The sequence below is a fragment of the Xyrauchen texanus genome, chromosome 33 (genome assembly GCF_025860055.1).
Source record: "Xyrauchen texanus isolate HMW12.3.18 chromosome 33, RBS_HiC_50CHRs, whole genome shotgun sequence".
Classification (NCBI taxonomy): domain Eukaryota; kingdom Metazoa; phylum Chordata; class Actinopteri; order Cypriniformes; family Catostomidae; genus Xyrauchen; species Xyrauchen texanus.
The window spans coordinates 25,048,735-25,064,922 of NC_068308.1; the positions used below are offsets into that span (position 1 = coordinate 25,048,735).

A 16,188-nucleotide genomic window follows, 5' to 3' on the forward strand; every position below is an offset into this window, starting at 1 on the left:
AATGGCTAAAATTAAAATACTGTGCATTATTTATTTAAGGTTTATTCAACTATAGCTGCATCAAATAGTATTCTTAAACTTGATCTTATTTTCCCCCATCCATTTTTCCTTCTACAGTCTTGTATCTCTAAATTACAAAGACAGAAAAAAACAACATTCATGTTGCATTTCATTGTCTCCTATTGCTCAATGCAATAATGAATTATTATTTTGCATTTCATCCCAGACCAAAAGAATCATGAGCGGGACTCATTTCTCATGTACTAGGGAAGTTTGCATGACAATACATCATTAGTTCCCCTTGTGTGTTGCAAGCAGTCAATTTATGTGGTTCTCTGTGGTCTCTGATTACAACAGAATGGAGCACATGAAAAAGTGTCCACAATAGCTCCTAGTTATGTCTGTTAGGTAACAGATGTAAATAGGGTAATGTTCAGTTATGTACGGACTTAAATGTTTTGTGAGACAGCTCAATTTTAGACTTGATTCAGCAAATCTAGAATGATCTGATACAATTGCAAATTAAATACTTCACTACATCTTGAACTGTGTTTAATGCATTTGGCATTGTTTAGAGAATAGTTTACAATATGGATGTATGTATTCATGGAAGTACAGTATGCACATTATTTTCTTATCTTTATTTATAAATTAGAAACATTCTGATATACAGTACATGGCGAGGATGCTTTATGGCAAGGGTTTATAGTCTATCTCCAACAGATGGAGACAAAAGCTTCTAGAAATCCATGTTTCTCCTAGGTCCCATGCTCCTTGTACCATGACCCACCAACACACTAACAATATACTGTCTTTTGACACAAACACATACTCATATCCAACCACCTGTCACAGATTCACAAAGGACAATTTAGCCATGATTTGATGCAAATGGCCTTTGAGGTCTTTTAACATTTGCTCGGCACACCTGGAGCTGGGGATGACCAGCTCAGACATCATGCATCCACTAGGATTATTGAAAACGCTAAAATCAATTGGTCTGACACTAGGGCTGAACTTTTTCCATGACCCTTTGCTCACTGCAATTACCCGAGCCCAGCTGTGGAATCCACCGAGAGTGCTGTCCAGGGGCTCCTCCCTGTCACACTCACAAAACATACAGGACCACAGAACCAGACCTGCAGGAGAAATAAAGCACTTCACCGGGAGAGAAACATAAACAGCAGCTTATACAGCAGGACATTTGCACTGGCCATTTTTATATACTTTGTTCCAATTAAATAAATACAATATTATATACCCTAGTTATAAATACTGGCCCCAAAAAGTGTTTGGACACTTAAAGTCACAATTACAATTGTATGTATTTCATTGCATTGCAGAATAGATACAATTTTAAACCAAGTGGCATCTGTAAACAAATGAAGCTAGAGCTTCTCAGAACTAACTTTACTATTTTTTCTCTACCATTTTTCTGTTTCTCATACATAATGAAGGTGTATATCGTGACCAGATATAATTGATGTCAATCCTGAGGCCACACGTATTTATGCGCAATATTTGATTTGAGAGCAAAAGTGGAGGGCAAGATTTTCAGTGCATAAGAGCTTAAATTTGTCTGTTCGTCACACAAGGCTGTAGAAAAACCTTTAGAAATCTTGGACTATAGAGCCAGAGTTATATGGACTACTTTATTGACTCTTTTTGTCATATATATATATATATATATATATATATATATATATATATATATATACATAATGAGTTGACTTGTGTGTGTATATATATATATACACACACACATATATACACACACACACAAGTCAACCATTATGTTTCATAGAATATAGAAAGCCATTGCAGTTTGAAACATCATGAGGGTGAGTTAAGGTTGACAAGACTTTCATTTTTGGGTGAACAATCCCTTTAACGTCATGCATTATTTGCCCTTGTAAATTTGTTTAATTAATACATAAAATAATACATTCAGTAACTCATATCAGCATATCATATTTTTACTGTCATGGATTGGTGGATGTGCTTTGATTTTAATCATGAAAACATTTGAGAATGTTACCTAATTGGATTGTCAATGTTTAAAAAGTTTCTTAACTAATGGAGGAAACATATTAAGACCGTTGCTTTTAAAAATCTCCCCATTAGTGGTGCTTCTTGTGAATGATATCCCCTTTATGCTTTGTCTTCTCCTTAATGACTGTGTTAAATGAAAAACACATGACGTTTCCCCTTTTCAGCTTTTTTGTCCAATTCCACTGCATGCTCCCATAATGAAAACTTAAGTAAAAAAGGAACATCTGTGGAGCAGCGCTAATTATTGGGAAATATAAGAGAGAACAGGCTTGGAAAGGATAGGCTTCAGATCCTCTTCCAAGCACTTGTGCCCGCAGTGGTGTTGCTCGTTTCATCTCCCTACACTCTGTTATTGTGTCAATCCTGCAAGACCTTGCCAAGTGTGCCTGATATTTATTAAACAACTGTCATGTCAGGAACAGCAGAATATGGCTGCCTGCCTCCTAAGGGTCCAAGTCAGATGACTGGCGAGATACTGGTGGGAGTGTTTGATTTTGAAGCGGATAGGAAGGAAGCGACGGTCTCCGTTCCAATTCAGACCTAGCTGGGTGCCTTATTATTTCTTCAAAAGGTTTTGCTTGACTTTAGCGGTGAAATATGCACACTCCACTTGTTCATATTAGTGAAGCACAACACCAAATTAGATACTTCTAAAGCACAACTTTATTATTGTGGTAGATTGCTGTAATGATCTCTAATTATCCACAGACACAAAAACTGCATGAAAAAAAGATCTTCAGCTGTGGAATTAATGCACAAATAATGCCAGAACTATAAAATGTCAGAGAATCATGAGTTAATGAATGACAGGTTCTGCAGTTGACCCTTAATTGCAAGGTCAAGTATTAATCCATTAACTGTTCTAGATTTGGAAGAGAGAAAACGGTGGTCTCAGTGTGGGCTGCACAGAACAAAAGGATCGCAAAAAAACTGAAAAGACAATGTCTTTTAAAAAAATGACAATCAGCTAAAACAAGCCTAAACTGGATGGATGGTCACCCAGCCTGGTCAGTTGCTGGTTTTAGATGGGTTTTGGTTACCTATTTAGTTGGACAGATTAGCTAGCCAGCTAAACCAGTTGAGCACCTGCTTGGTCAGGCCGGGTTTCCAGCTTAAATAGGCTAAGACCAGCCAACCAACTTAGCAACTAGTTTCTCACAGACTGATCTCACATTTGGCCCTGGAGTCAAAGTTAACAGTGAAACAGCAGGTCAACATTTCTTGAGCTAAACATGGTCTGTGCTTACCAAAATTCAAAGCACTAGCTCCCAGTCAAGTGTTTTTGAATGCAAAAGCACGTGTGGGGTAAATTTCCTGGTTAAAATCCTACAGAGGGACACAAAAAGAGAGTTGTTTTTAGCTGTAAAGGATGTTATACAGTGAAAAAAAATCTATATTTTATTATCTTGACACCCAGACAACCCTAAACCTAACAGTCTGTGATGTGAAACGTATTCTTAGAGGGAAAATGCAACCTCCAAATCACGCTCGTCACTGATTAAGCAAATGCGGTTACTTTCTGGCTTTAACGTAGAATGAGAACCTGGGTCTCCCACACTGCTGACGTAACGGCTGCATCGCATGAGAAGATAAAGGATGCAAATGTTTAATGGCCAAAGGCATCAATCAAGAGGGGGTATTCCTCTCTATTTCGTGGTAGCTGGTTCGCAAGAGTCATTCACTATAGAAACAGTGATGTCCTCCACCATTTTAAACAGTATGTATCCAATGTGGAATAAATCTGTCTGTTGTGTCTCTCAGCATGAGCCTTAATCCTGAAGTTGTCCGTTTAAAGCTATTTTCTAGTTTTTGTAATGTATTAGTAATACGAGCGATCACAGAGCACAGTTCTATGTAAACAATGACTAAAGGATTCAATTTATGTCACCAACTGGCTCATATTACACACACAAATTATAATTTGCCACCTCCTGCAGGCTAACATATGTAATTTCAAAAATAAAGACAGTAACTCCTAATGGATACACTTTAGTTTAGAACAGCATGAACGCGGAGTGATACACACACAGTAAAAAGTTGGAGTGCTGATGGTGTCACACCATCAGTGCTCATGGAACGTCTCTCGTCCAATCAGATTTGAGGACCGGAACTAACTGTGGTATATAACACTATACATTTCCCTTAAATAACACTATTGACTATACAACATGTGCATAAATAAATAGTGCTATATATTGACACCATTAATCCATAGTAGGCTTTACGTAGACTAAATCTGTTGCCTTTGGCAGTCCTTGACAAATCGACAGGATGGTTGAAAACAGATGGAGGCAAAGTCTACACTGTGAGGTGTCTTTAACCTGTGTCTGCCAAAGGCAGATTTATTTTCTCAGCACAGGTTAGAGGTGGGTATACTGACGAATTCAGAGTGGGTGGCCAGTGGGAACATCTCTCCTGCTACTTCATCATCTGCTACCTTTACATGACAGCCAGTGGCATAGCCATGTTTATTAGTCCTGCTTATAATTAGTCTTTATTGGATTAGATACCAGAGACCAAGAGTATTTTCACATGTTTGTTATCTGGTTTTATTAATCCCATAAAAATCAAACTTGTGGAGCTTTTTTGAAATGTGCTCTTGAAATAACTTCCTCCTTTCTTAGAAACCAAATAAATTCCTGCATGCTCAGCAGCTGAGCCTTTTTATACATTCATGGTTAATTAACACACCTTTCTCTAACATTCTGAGAAAATAAGACATTGCATGCAAGTGTGCTGTATGTTCTAGTAATGTCTCGTTAAAAACAGCACATCAAAATCTATTCGGTGAGTTCTGGTTTGAATTTCTAGATTCTGCAATTAAAAATCTGCTTTAGATTTGAAGACTTGAAAAGTCACTTTCAGTTTCCATATCCATTTTCCGAGAAAATCAACACCCAATGAAAGGTTGATTCATATAAGATGCAAATGGCATTCAGTTCTTACAATCTGAAAAATCTAAATAATCACTGATTCACACATTTTGGGGGTTCTATCAAAGATTGTTACATATAAAATATTTCAAGATTATACAGCTTAATCTTGTGAAATCAAGATGAACTTTGTCTGAATTGCAAACTTATTTACTTACTCTTAGCCCTAAAACTTGGTCCAGATCAGTGTACTAAACAACCACTAAAATGACATAAACCCTCTTCTGAATGTCACCAGCTTTAGAATATTGCTACTAAATTCTGAGTAGCACTCATTGAGCTTAATTTACCAAAATAACAGACATCATTTCACAGTCAACATCCCTTAAGTTGCCCAACCTAGTCACTTCATATGCCTAATGTCATCATATTGGACAGGATTCAAATATGGAATGCATAATTCATGGCATTCATTTATCTTGTAAACCAATCGCATTTCCTTCAACTGACAAACAGATCATGGTGTGTAACTGACGATGCCAAATATCTTGAGAATTTGGACATGGACCATGGCTTAATATGAAATATGTTTGGGACAATGTTTTCAAGATTCTCTCAAAACAGAATGCAATGTCCATATCTCTCCCACAAATCCCATTTGCTCATAACCATGTCAGAGTGAGTTTTATGATCTAGCAACAGGTTATCGTTTGCGCCACACTAGCAAAGATACTGTACACTGCCAGCATGTGAGCACATTTTGAAAGAACCATAAAACCTGTTTGAAGGGCTGTTCATTTGAGAGGATTAAGTCTAAGTGCTTAGAACAACACCTGTGGCAGTACTGTTCTGTGTGCTGGTGCTGTAGAGAGGAACGCAGTGGTTAACACATGGACACAGCGGTCTGACTGGTTTGCCGAAGCACACAGTGAAACCGCAGCTGTGGTTTCAACCACTCTTACACTAAAATGAACTCATTTTAAAAATGATTTAGACGTGGAATTGAGAAATGTTTGAGCTAGTGATGATCAGTGTCTCTATTTCTGTTCATTTTAAGCCTATTGTTTTCAATATGAAAAATTGTAAATGACTTGGCAGATCATGATATGAGGTATTACTGTAAGCTTGAATGTACGTATTGGGCCAAACATGACTGAGCTGGGAGGGAGCTGTACTTTATAAGCAAAACAACATGGAATTCTGCTTCATCCTCATATTTGTGAAGATGGTATTTCTAAATGAGACATAAATCACCAGGACAGTTGAAAAGAGAATTGTAGAACAATATATGCACTATAAGAGTCGTGAGGGTTACTTTTGAAATGTATTCCACTACAGATTACAGCTAACATTCTGTAAAATGTCATTTGTAACATATTTCGTTAGATTACTCAAGGTCAGTATCGTATTCTAAATATTTGGATTAATTTTTCAGCACTGGTAGATTTTTTCACTTGTTTTGACTATAAAAACTGCCAGAACAGTAAGACAAAATACACATGCTAAAAATACATTCTCTGAAAACCTAAATATCTTATACAGTGTTGTTTCTAAAACAAGATGAAACAAATTGATCCTGTTTTAAGAATTTTTTATATATTTTTACAGAAAAACAATACAAAAATTATTATCAAAAATATGATTTTTGCTCTAATATCAAAGGTGTTACTAGAAAAAATAAATTATGATCCAACGTGAATTTTCTTGATAAAAAAATATGATCTTGCCTGGTAACGTGCATATAAAATGGCTGGAAATAACATTTTAGTTTAGCGTAAAGCTGACAATTTACTCAAGGTTTATTTATATTTCTTCTGCTCCAAACTTACTTCAAACTTACTTCTCTGTCTGCTCATATGAACGTAACACATCATAAGAAAGTGTTTCACTGCTGTTCAAATGCACTTTGGATCGCATTATTTATATGTATAAATGTTTTCCTTCTGAAAGGACTAAATTAAACTAAACAAATGACAATAAACTGCAAAGTAATCTCAAATACCTTTTGAATGTACCTGTATTCTAAATACAAATTATTTAAATTGTAACTATAGTGGAATACAGTTACTTATATTTTGTATTTTAAATACGTAATCCTGTTACATGTATTCGGTTACGCCAAAACCCTGTGCACTATATACAGTATATTTGCATTTTAATATAGAGTTCATTAATGTTTAAGTGTAAAACTGCTCCATCTACTACATCCTGCATTCAGCACACAATAATATGCACCTTCTTGACAGACTATGTGAAATGTTGAAGTTTTAATCAGACTCGTGACGAGATCTCTCCCATAGCTGTTTTCTTGGTTTGCTGACTCTAGTTCTGTGTGAATGAATGTTCCGAATATCATTTTATAAAAGACACATTGGGGAACAATGACACATGCAAGATATTGAATTGTAATGCTAATGAATGCCCACTTTACAACAAAATCTATAAATAAAAGGTTATGGTTATAAAACATAAACAACAGGACTGAGAGCACTTTATTTTTGGAAGAGTAACATTTCTGCTTAACTTTGACCCAGTTCCATCTTATATTAGCTGCAAGTATGTTTACCATTCATATGCATAAGAGCCCAGCCCTGTCAGTCTAGATGAGTAAAATGCTTTGTTTATTTGTCTTTGACATAGTATTTTATAAAAATATATTTTGCTGGCAGCCCTTGTAAATCTGGAACTCATCTGAGTCTTATTTATTCTCAAGCTGCTATCTTGATAAAGCATGACTGGAGACTGTTTTCCGCACACTACCCCAAGGAGATATAAAAACAGCCAGTGAATGACAGGGAATGAACATAGGCTACAATCAGACTGGGTCTGTGGTGTCTACATTATGATTTTTCTTTTTCTTGATAATGATAGGATGAAAAGAAGAGTCACAGTAGATTTCAGACGAATTCCATTTCTCCTCCTCGCTTGTCTCTCCAACATAGTGGTTTCTAAGCTTAAATGTTTGGAAGACACGATGTAGGCTATCCTAATCTTGTGCATACTAACCTATTTGTTGTCTTATGCTAAGCGTATTGTTTTATGTATTTTCATACCGAATCAAATAATGCATGACAAGACAAGAGAAGAGACATTTACAATAGTCCACAAAGGGAAATAATACCCTTTCACAGTGTTTGTTTGTTTGGGTTCCCTCAAGAGGGCAGTGTTTGTACAAAGCGATGTGTATAATGCTGATATGAGACAGTTATGACATAAAAAGCATCTGTAACTTATGTTTGTCTCACTGCATATTCCCATAGTCATTGCCAGGGTGGCAATGAGTCTGTAAAATATCCACACACACACACACACACACACACACACACACACACACACACACACACACACACACACACACACACACACACACACACACACACACACACACACACACACACACACAAAAAAGGCACCCTTTCAGCACATAAAAGACTGACTTACAAAATGAATGTATGATTACATAATTAAAGATCAGTAATTGAATGAGCAAGAATAAAAAACAAATATATTAATAGGCCTAATTCTCATTAAAGAAAAGATTTATGGATGTTTAAATGTAACAATCCATTAATCAACAGCATGTAAATAAAAAATGTATTAAAACTAATAGCTCCATTCCAGTTAAAGGAATATTCTGTGTTCAGTACAAGTTAAGCACAATAAATGCCACAAAATGACCACAAAATGTATTTTGACTTGCCCCTCCTTTTCTTTAAAAACAGGAAATATTTGGGTTCCTGTGATGCACTTAAACATTAAAATTCTGCTTCAAAAGTATAGACAAAAGACATAAACAATATGCATATTATCATGAATTATGTTTTATAAAATCACTCACTTTTTCTGTGTTATATGTTATAGCCAATTTGACAACTTTTGTGCAATGACGATTTATTGTCAAACCCCCTAAAATGACTGTAAAAATGACAATTTAAACAACTTTACAGCTCAAATAATACTTGAGTTTTAACAGAAGAATTAATGTAAGTGATTTTATAAATTATAATCTTCACATTTCTTCCTTTAAACCCTCCAGAATTTGTCCCCATTCACTTCAATTGTAAGTGCCTCATTGCAACCCAGATTTATTTGTTTAAAGAATTTTTATTTTTTATTATGCCACTAATGATGTCCATTAAGCTTAACTTGTATTGAACTCGGAAAATGTATTTAACTGATTTTTAATATGGGAATTCAAGATATTCATTTGAACCTAAACAGAAACCTAAAGAGTTTGGCCTTTCTATTTAAATGAATTAATAGCTGATTATTTCTTATAAAGCCTATTATTTATTTATATTTTAAAAAGTAAGGATAATGGAAAAACACATAGAATGAAACCGTCATGCATTCTTATTACTTGCAATAAATAAATTTTCTCTCTTTTCAAAGGTAACCTTTACACTTTTGCACGTGCCCCCTACTCCATATCAGTTTCTGAATGAGCTACTTCGACTAAATCCCTCCCACTTCGTGTACGCGCTTAATTGTCAGGATATTTGCAGAAAAAAGAAAGAAAGAAGAAAAAAAAGGAAAAAAAAATCCACGGGTACTTTAAAAGGGCAAGCCTCTCACGAATAGAGGAAACCGGTGAAAGTTTGCCCGCTGAACGTCTCGCGCTCCATTTCAGCATGCAGGTGTCACTAGCGCTCGTGCACTACGGCGCGCGGCTGCTGTTGCTGCTGCTGCTGCTTCAACAGGGATGCTTCACAGCGGAGCACGGATGGAGGGTTTTTAAAAATGATGCTACAGAAATTATTCCAGAATACATGGAGGACACGCAGCGACCCGAAGGGCAGATACAACTTTCTAACAATAACACACTGAACCGGGCTAAGAACGGGGGAAGGAGGTCATCCGCAAACTCACGTACTTATGGTAAGTAAGAAAAATATAAATTTAATTCATATAAATTCACAATATCAACGTAGATGAGCATTAGAACACACATATTCATTTGCTCCGATTCTTTGTTAAACAGAATGTGCATTTTAAATTGTAGTTTCAGTTTTCTTTTAAAAAAATAGACTAAACTTCGTACCACCGGGTAGTCATTATATTTGCTAGTAATTTTGACTTTGTTGGATAATTTAATTCGATCAAGCAACCGATAAACTAACCAAAAACTTACATTAATTATTAGATTTTGTCTGCATGGCGCGCTGACTGCTTCTATAATATCTCTGGTGTCTTTTATCACGAATATGCTGATGTTAGAACAATTTTATGAACGTTTGGATTTTAAAAAAATGACCTTAGCAGGTGTGAAAATGATAAGCTATTATTGTAAAATATATTAGACTGATCTTGGAATTTAATCTGTTTAGCCCTCGAAAAATCGATTAGGCACCATCACATTAATTGTTCATAGAAGTGCAAGTTCTTGTAATATTCCTTACTAGAATTTGTTAAGCCAGCCAATGTCTTTGGTCATTCTCCATACATTTTATATGCAAGGACTCTGTATAAGGATCCTCATTTATTTCCACAAGACTGGAAATTCCTGTGCAACATCATGTAAGCTCTCAATAGATGTAGGCTAACCATTTTTAAATAAAGGTTTATAAGGTAATTGTGCATGCTTCAGAAGGAATGCATGCTGTTCTACCTTTTCACCAGCATAAGTGATGCGCTTACTTTGATAACCCCTGTTTTTTGTTGCCATTTCTCAAATGTATTTTATATAATTAGTCATGGTCTGCCTTTCTATAACCACCTAATTGGAACAGTATGGTATCTGTGTAGTTTAAAATGTGAAATGTGAAGTTATTCTAATGGGTAATTTCTTAATTGTATGCATGTAGGTGAATGAATCCAACCTGTGGAAAGCAAAACTATTACAAATTCAAACCTACATTGGCTCATAGCAACACAATGTGTGTGGTTGTGAATGTGAAAAAAACAACTGTATATGCTTGTTTTGAGAACATAAATCAAGATTTTGGACTAAAGCGATGATGACAAGTGAAAAGTGCAGTTTTGTCCAGGACTTGGAAATTGTGCTTCTTGCTGAGAAATCTCTTCTTAAATCTTAATTTATTGTTTAATTAAATGCATAAAAAGTACTCAGGATTACTTGGAAAAATAACAATAATAGATCCTCCGTGAACAGAGTAATTCAATTATTGAACAATTTACAAAGTGAAGATGCAAGATAATCCCAAATATCTAATTATGCTAGTGAACACTCCCAAAACTGTTGTGTTGCAGCATGAGGAAACAGTTATCAAGGCAAGCATGTATGTTATAGTTGCTCGTTGGAGGTGGGGTAATGAGGTGGGGATATCAAAATCTAATGTGCAGCTATTGAAGCAGTGACGTGTGGAGTTTCTCTAGTGGTCAGTGTGGGGTCATGCTGAGATATGTTGATCTTCCTCTGGCTCTTTTCCAGTTCCTTCCCACACTCAAAACGAGCCCTCATAAACCATCAGATCAGGTTTTCTGAGAATCAGGGGAGGCAGAATCTGAACTCATCACACACATAAATCTTTTGTTCTTCTCCATGTGTGGAGCTGAAAAAGGAAACAGATCTTTCCACTCACCGTATCATCTGTTTATCTGACACATCCAACGTGTTGTGTTGTAATTAATCCTAGAGTCATTGAAAAATTAATCACAACTTTTGAATATACTTCATGCTCATGTTGACATTGTTTTAGGAGTTCAAAGCAGTCTTATGTTAAAAAACATTGTATTGCGAAAAGTTTAAGTCCCTGTAACAATTCAAAGATTGCAAAGGAGGAAGCTTGGACTGGCTTGACAAACACGTAGACATTTAATAAACACAAAACCCTTTTCAGTGTCACACACGAAGAGTTTGCTTTTCAGCAATCCCTGACACACACTGCTTTTCAACAGACACATTAACACACACTCGGATACCTTCATGCGTCTCTCTCTCTCTCATCTGCCGCTGTCTCCTCTCCTTAAATACTCCTGCCGCCCCTCACTGGAACGCGAGACCGGTGTGGCACACAGGTGGAACTTATTCACTACTGCTCTTCCCTGCCTCGCTCTGCCCAGACACAGCTCAGCTCTGCCTTGCTCGCCACAGTCCCATTTCAGCATGCACAATTAAGAGTTTCTAGATCTGGGCCCAGTTGCAAGAAACTTCAGAAAGGAATGTTCCAGGTTCAATACAAGTTCATCTCAATCAACAGCATTTTTGAATGGCATAATATTGATAACCACAAAAGTAATTTAGAATTTCCTCCTTTTATTTAAAAAAATAAAACTCTTTTGGAGAGTTTTAAGACAGTGTGAAAGTTATGATTTTGTGAAATATGTTTAAAGAAAAAGAGGGACAAGTAGACTGAGCTTTCAATTGAGCTTACCTTGTATTAAACATGGAGTATTCCACTAAGAAAACCCTTAATTTGAATTGTAAGCATATTGTTATTTAGTTAAGTTTTCTTAACTAATCTGGTATGATTTTTGAGTCTGTACATTTGATAGTGAGTGACTCGCTATCAATCAAACAATGATTGTTTTATTATTATTCCTCTCGTGGGCCAAATTCCATCCCGAAAATTAATTTGAGGACACATAAGCTCCATATTTATGTCCAAAAAAAATCTCCTTTGAGAACACATACAGTACAAAATGCAGTGAATACTGTTTAACTGTGATGGAGAAAACAAAATCTGTTTTGTATATTGTAGCTGTGAACAATTATGGCCTCTCCAATTACTCAGTATGTCATAGAGGGCCATTCAGAGTAAATAAAACTCAGTGCTGGTAGCTGTAACATGCATCCCTAAACAATTCTGTAAACATACTAATCAGTTAGTTCCTTGCCTGCTTCTACACTCACTTTGCTCTCTCTTTCCTCATCTGTGCTGTAGGAGCCTCTGAACTGAGTTGTCGGGAGCTGCGTTCAACTCGCTACATTACAGATGGATCTTGCCGCAGTGCCAAGCCAGTGAAGGAACTGGTGTGTTCTGGTCAATGTCTTCCAGCTCATCTAATGCCAAATTCAATTCTAAGGGGAAAATGGTGGAGAAGCAGTTCCTCTGATTACCGTTGCATCCCTGCACACTCTCGCACCCAGAGGATACAGCTACAGTGTCCAAACGGACCAAACCGGACATATAAAATCAGAGTGGTCACCTCTTGCAAGTGCAAACGCTACACACGCCATCACAACCAATCAGATGCCAAGGAGTTGCCATCCCAGAAGCCACGACGCAATAAGAAGCACACGCGCATTCCGCAGGGACGAGGCAGTAGCAAAATGCCCACAGTCAACAGCAATTCGTACTGAAGGGGAAGCCGTTCATGTGTGTGAACTGATATAAAAACTTTCTCTCTTGCACACATACACACATACAAATACCTACATGTACACATACTTCCGAAACTAAAAAGCTCAACTACTAAAAGAGGGAAGGAATCAAATAAAGGAACAAACTCATTACCATTTAATGAACTTGTTGCCCTGGCCAACAACTTTCCAATGTATTTCAGATGTGCCACTGTTTGCATGAGTTCTTCAGCCTTAATAGTAACAGTAACAGAAATGTTTGATGACAGAATACCAGAGGATTAATGGACATTTGAGTGAAAAGAGGAATGCTGTTGTGAGAGATTAGTTCAGTGTCGATCAGTTCGTGATGATAAAATTGAGGAAGGAATACCATCTCAGGAATAACTCCTACGCAGTTCATTTCAAGTTTGAAGTTAATTGGAAGGGTAAGCTAACTCAAACTAGGGTCAAGCTCCAAACGCTCAACCGATCTACTGCAAACATGTTTCTTATGTGAATGTTTGTATACCAGTTTTGTCATTTTCTTTTGGCACTCAGTGGCATATTATTAGCCTGTCCAGCGGTGTTGGGTTCAAGTGACACGCTGCTGCTGACAGTTTGCTGAGGCCCAGAATTATTAACCTTGGTCATTTGACCAGCCCTTGAGTCCTCTTGACCGACTGGGGAGCTGAGCCAGTCACTATGTAGGTTTCCGCAACTTTACATTTCCACAAGAAACGTATCGGAACTGGCAGTTAGAGCCGTGTTAAGGAGAGTTTGAAAAGTTGTGTCAGCTCTCCATGGACCAAGTCTCCAGAGGTCAAGAACCGCAAACGGTACTCCTGTGACTTGTCCTAATTACCAAATAGTTCCATTCCTGTGTTTAGGATTTGAGTCATAAAAAGCCATTTCCTGTAGACATGGTCAGTTCCTGTTTGTTAGAATACCAGAAAAAGAGGTCCACATGTGTGTAAGAATTTGCAGCAATTCCGCTGCGTGTTACCTTACGGGCATAGAACTTTTCAGCACTCTCCTTCAATGGAAACCATTTGGAGATATTCAGCCATCTGCAATCACTAGCAGATATCTAAATAGTCACCTACATCCATCACTGAGCTCTTCAGAGACGACGTCATCCTCCCTGTCTCTTCATCTGAGGAAAGATGAGATAAATGAGAAATGAATCTAACTTTGAAATGTTGGGCTGGATGGATGATATTACACAGGATAAAGAGATAAGAGTATGCCAAATCAGACAGTTTTGTCTACACACACACATCTTGGCTTCGGTCTGTTAATGACGACTATCCCATTCACATTTGCTTATGTTTCATTTGTAATAGCAACTGGAAGGGATTTTATATAATGTAAACAGAGTTTCCAAAAATAGCATTTGTACATAATTTACCTGTGTGGTCTAATTCAGCGGTATCCTCTAAATAACAGAGTACTCAACAAATGGATCCACACCCTGTTTGACCAAAAGACCATTATGAAGAAAGAACTGCATATTTATTTTTTAATTTAGACATTTAAATTATTTATGCAATCTTTTTCTAGATAATAATAGCCATTATTATACTATATGTAATTATAGTAAATTTCATAATGAAAAGAGAACATGAATAAAGCTAAGCAATGTATATGTGACAAAAAAAAAGAAGTGTGTTTGTTTTCATTCTTGTTAGACTGCTTTGACAGTTCTTTTCTGTTCTCAGGCCGAGCCTGCACGCTAAGTTTGTCCCTCAATGAGCCCTCTGTAAACAATACTCCTCAATTAGGAAGTAGAAGCTTTATAGCACTTTGGAATGTCTAATACACCTTTACAAAAGGCGAAAAAAGGAAACTGGCACCCAAAAATCCCCACATCAGACGGGAACAGGACAGTCACAAAAGAAAAGGCTCTTTTTAACCGGTATGGTGAAATCAACCCATAGGCCAACATTCATGGTATTGTTTGCCTAAGCTTTTAGTAACAGTCACTGTCTGAGCATTAGTTGTAAAGTAAATGTGGATTGGCAGGCTTGACTGAATCCTTCTAATCTTGATGCACTATGTCATTTCTGTTGCATACTTCAGTACTGTTTTAACTTCTTGTTCATAATGAAACTCCCTATATTTGTCTAAACAGGTCCAGGTTATTCAATGCACAAAACTAAATATTTATAGAACAGTAACTGTAGTTCTGGCCCTCTAATCTAATTGGACAAGCACAGTTCCGGTAGTGCTGCTATTTAGTATAAAAGAACTGGGACGCTTTCCTGTTTGTATCACTCCACTCAGTCTGTGTTTGTAGCATTCCAGAGAGGTTGTCAGTTTGTGCATTGCTTGGGAACATACAACAGTTCTACTTGCTTTGAATTTGATTGGAACTATTTTCAATAGAGGAGCAAAAATACACAAAATGATTGGTCATATAAAGTTTGAAACGTAATACAAGCACGGCTGCTTTCCTGAATCAAAGCTGTCATAATCAAACACAGCAGAGGAACTATATTTACTAAACTAAATTAACGTTCTTGTTGTGCTGTACAACCATGCATATTCAATCTCTTAGGAAAATCTTTTACAGTAATTCTAATATCATAATCAGGCTATATTCATAGCCATTTGACATGCCATGCTTTTGTTCAAAAGCAGCTGGCAGACATAGGCATTTCCATGTAATACAAGAACAAGTGCTTGGACGTGTCACATGAGCTCTGAAATTGATGCTGACAAAGCATCTGACCTGAGTTACGGCCCCTGTATGCAGTCGTTACTCAGCAGAGACCTGGCACAGACCTCCACAGCCACAGGGAAAGCAAGAGTGTGTGAGAGAGGTCAGCTGAGATTCACTTCTCAGAGTGTGTTTAACACTTTTGTGGCTGCTCCACAGTACACCATTACCCTGGGCATATCTTTAAACGATTGTTCACACAACAATTTTAATTATGTTACAAGTTACTCACCTTCATGTCGTTCCAAACCTTTTTGACTTTATTTTTTCCTTGGACCACAAAAGGAGATGTTAAGCAG

The 16,188-nt window shown here is 36.9% G+C and overlaps 1 protein-coding gene across 1 annotated transcript; it reads left to right on the top strand.

Moving 5' to 3' along the window:
• Positions 1 to 9,497: 9,497 nt before the first annotated feature.
• On the top strand, positions 9,498 to 14,815 carry LOC127627072 (sclerostin-like). Its single transcript, XM_052103295.1, has 2 exons — positions 9,498 to 9,803; positions 12,770 to 14,815. Exons 1-2 carry the CDS (start codon positions 9,557 to 9,559, stop codon positions 13,186 to 13,188), a joined length of 666 nt encoding a protein of 221 aa, XP_051959255.1. The 5' UTR covers positions 9,498 to 9,556; the 3' UTR covers positions 13,189 to 14,815.
• Positions 14,816 to 16,188: the final 1,373 nt, after the last annotated feature.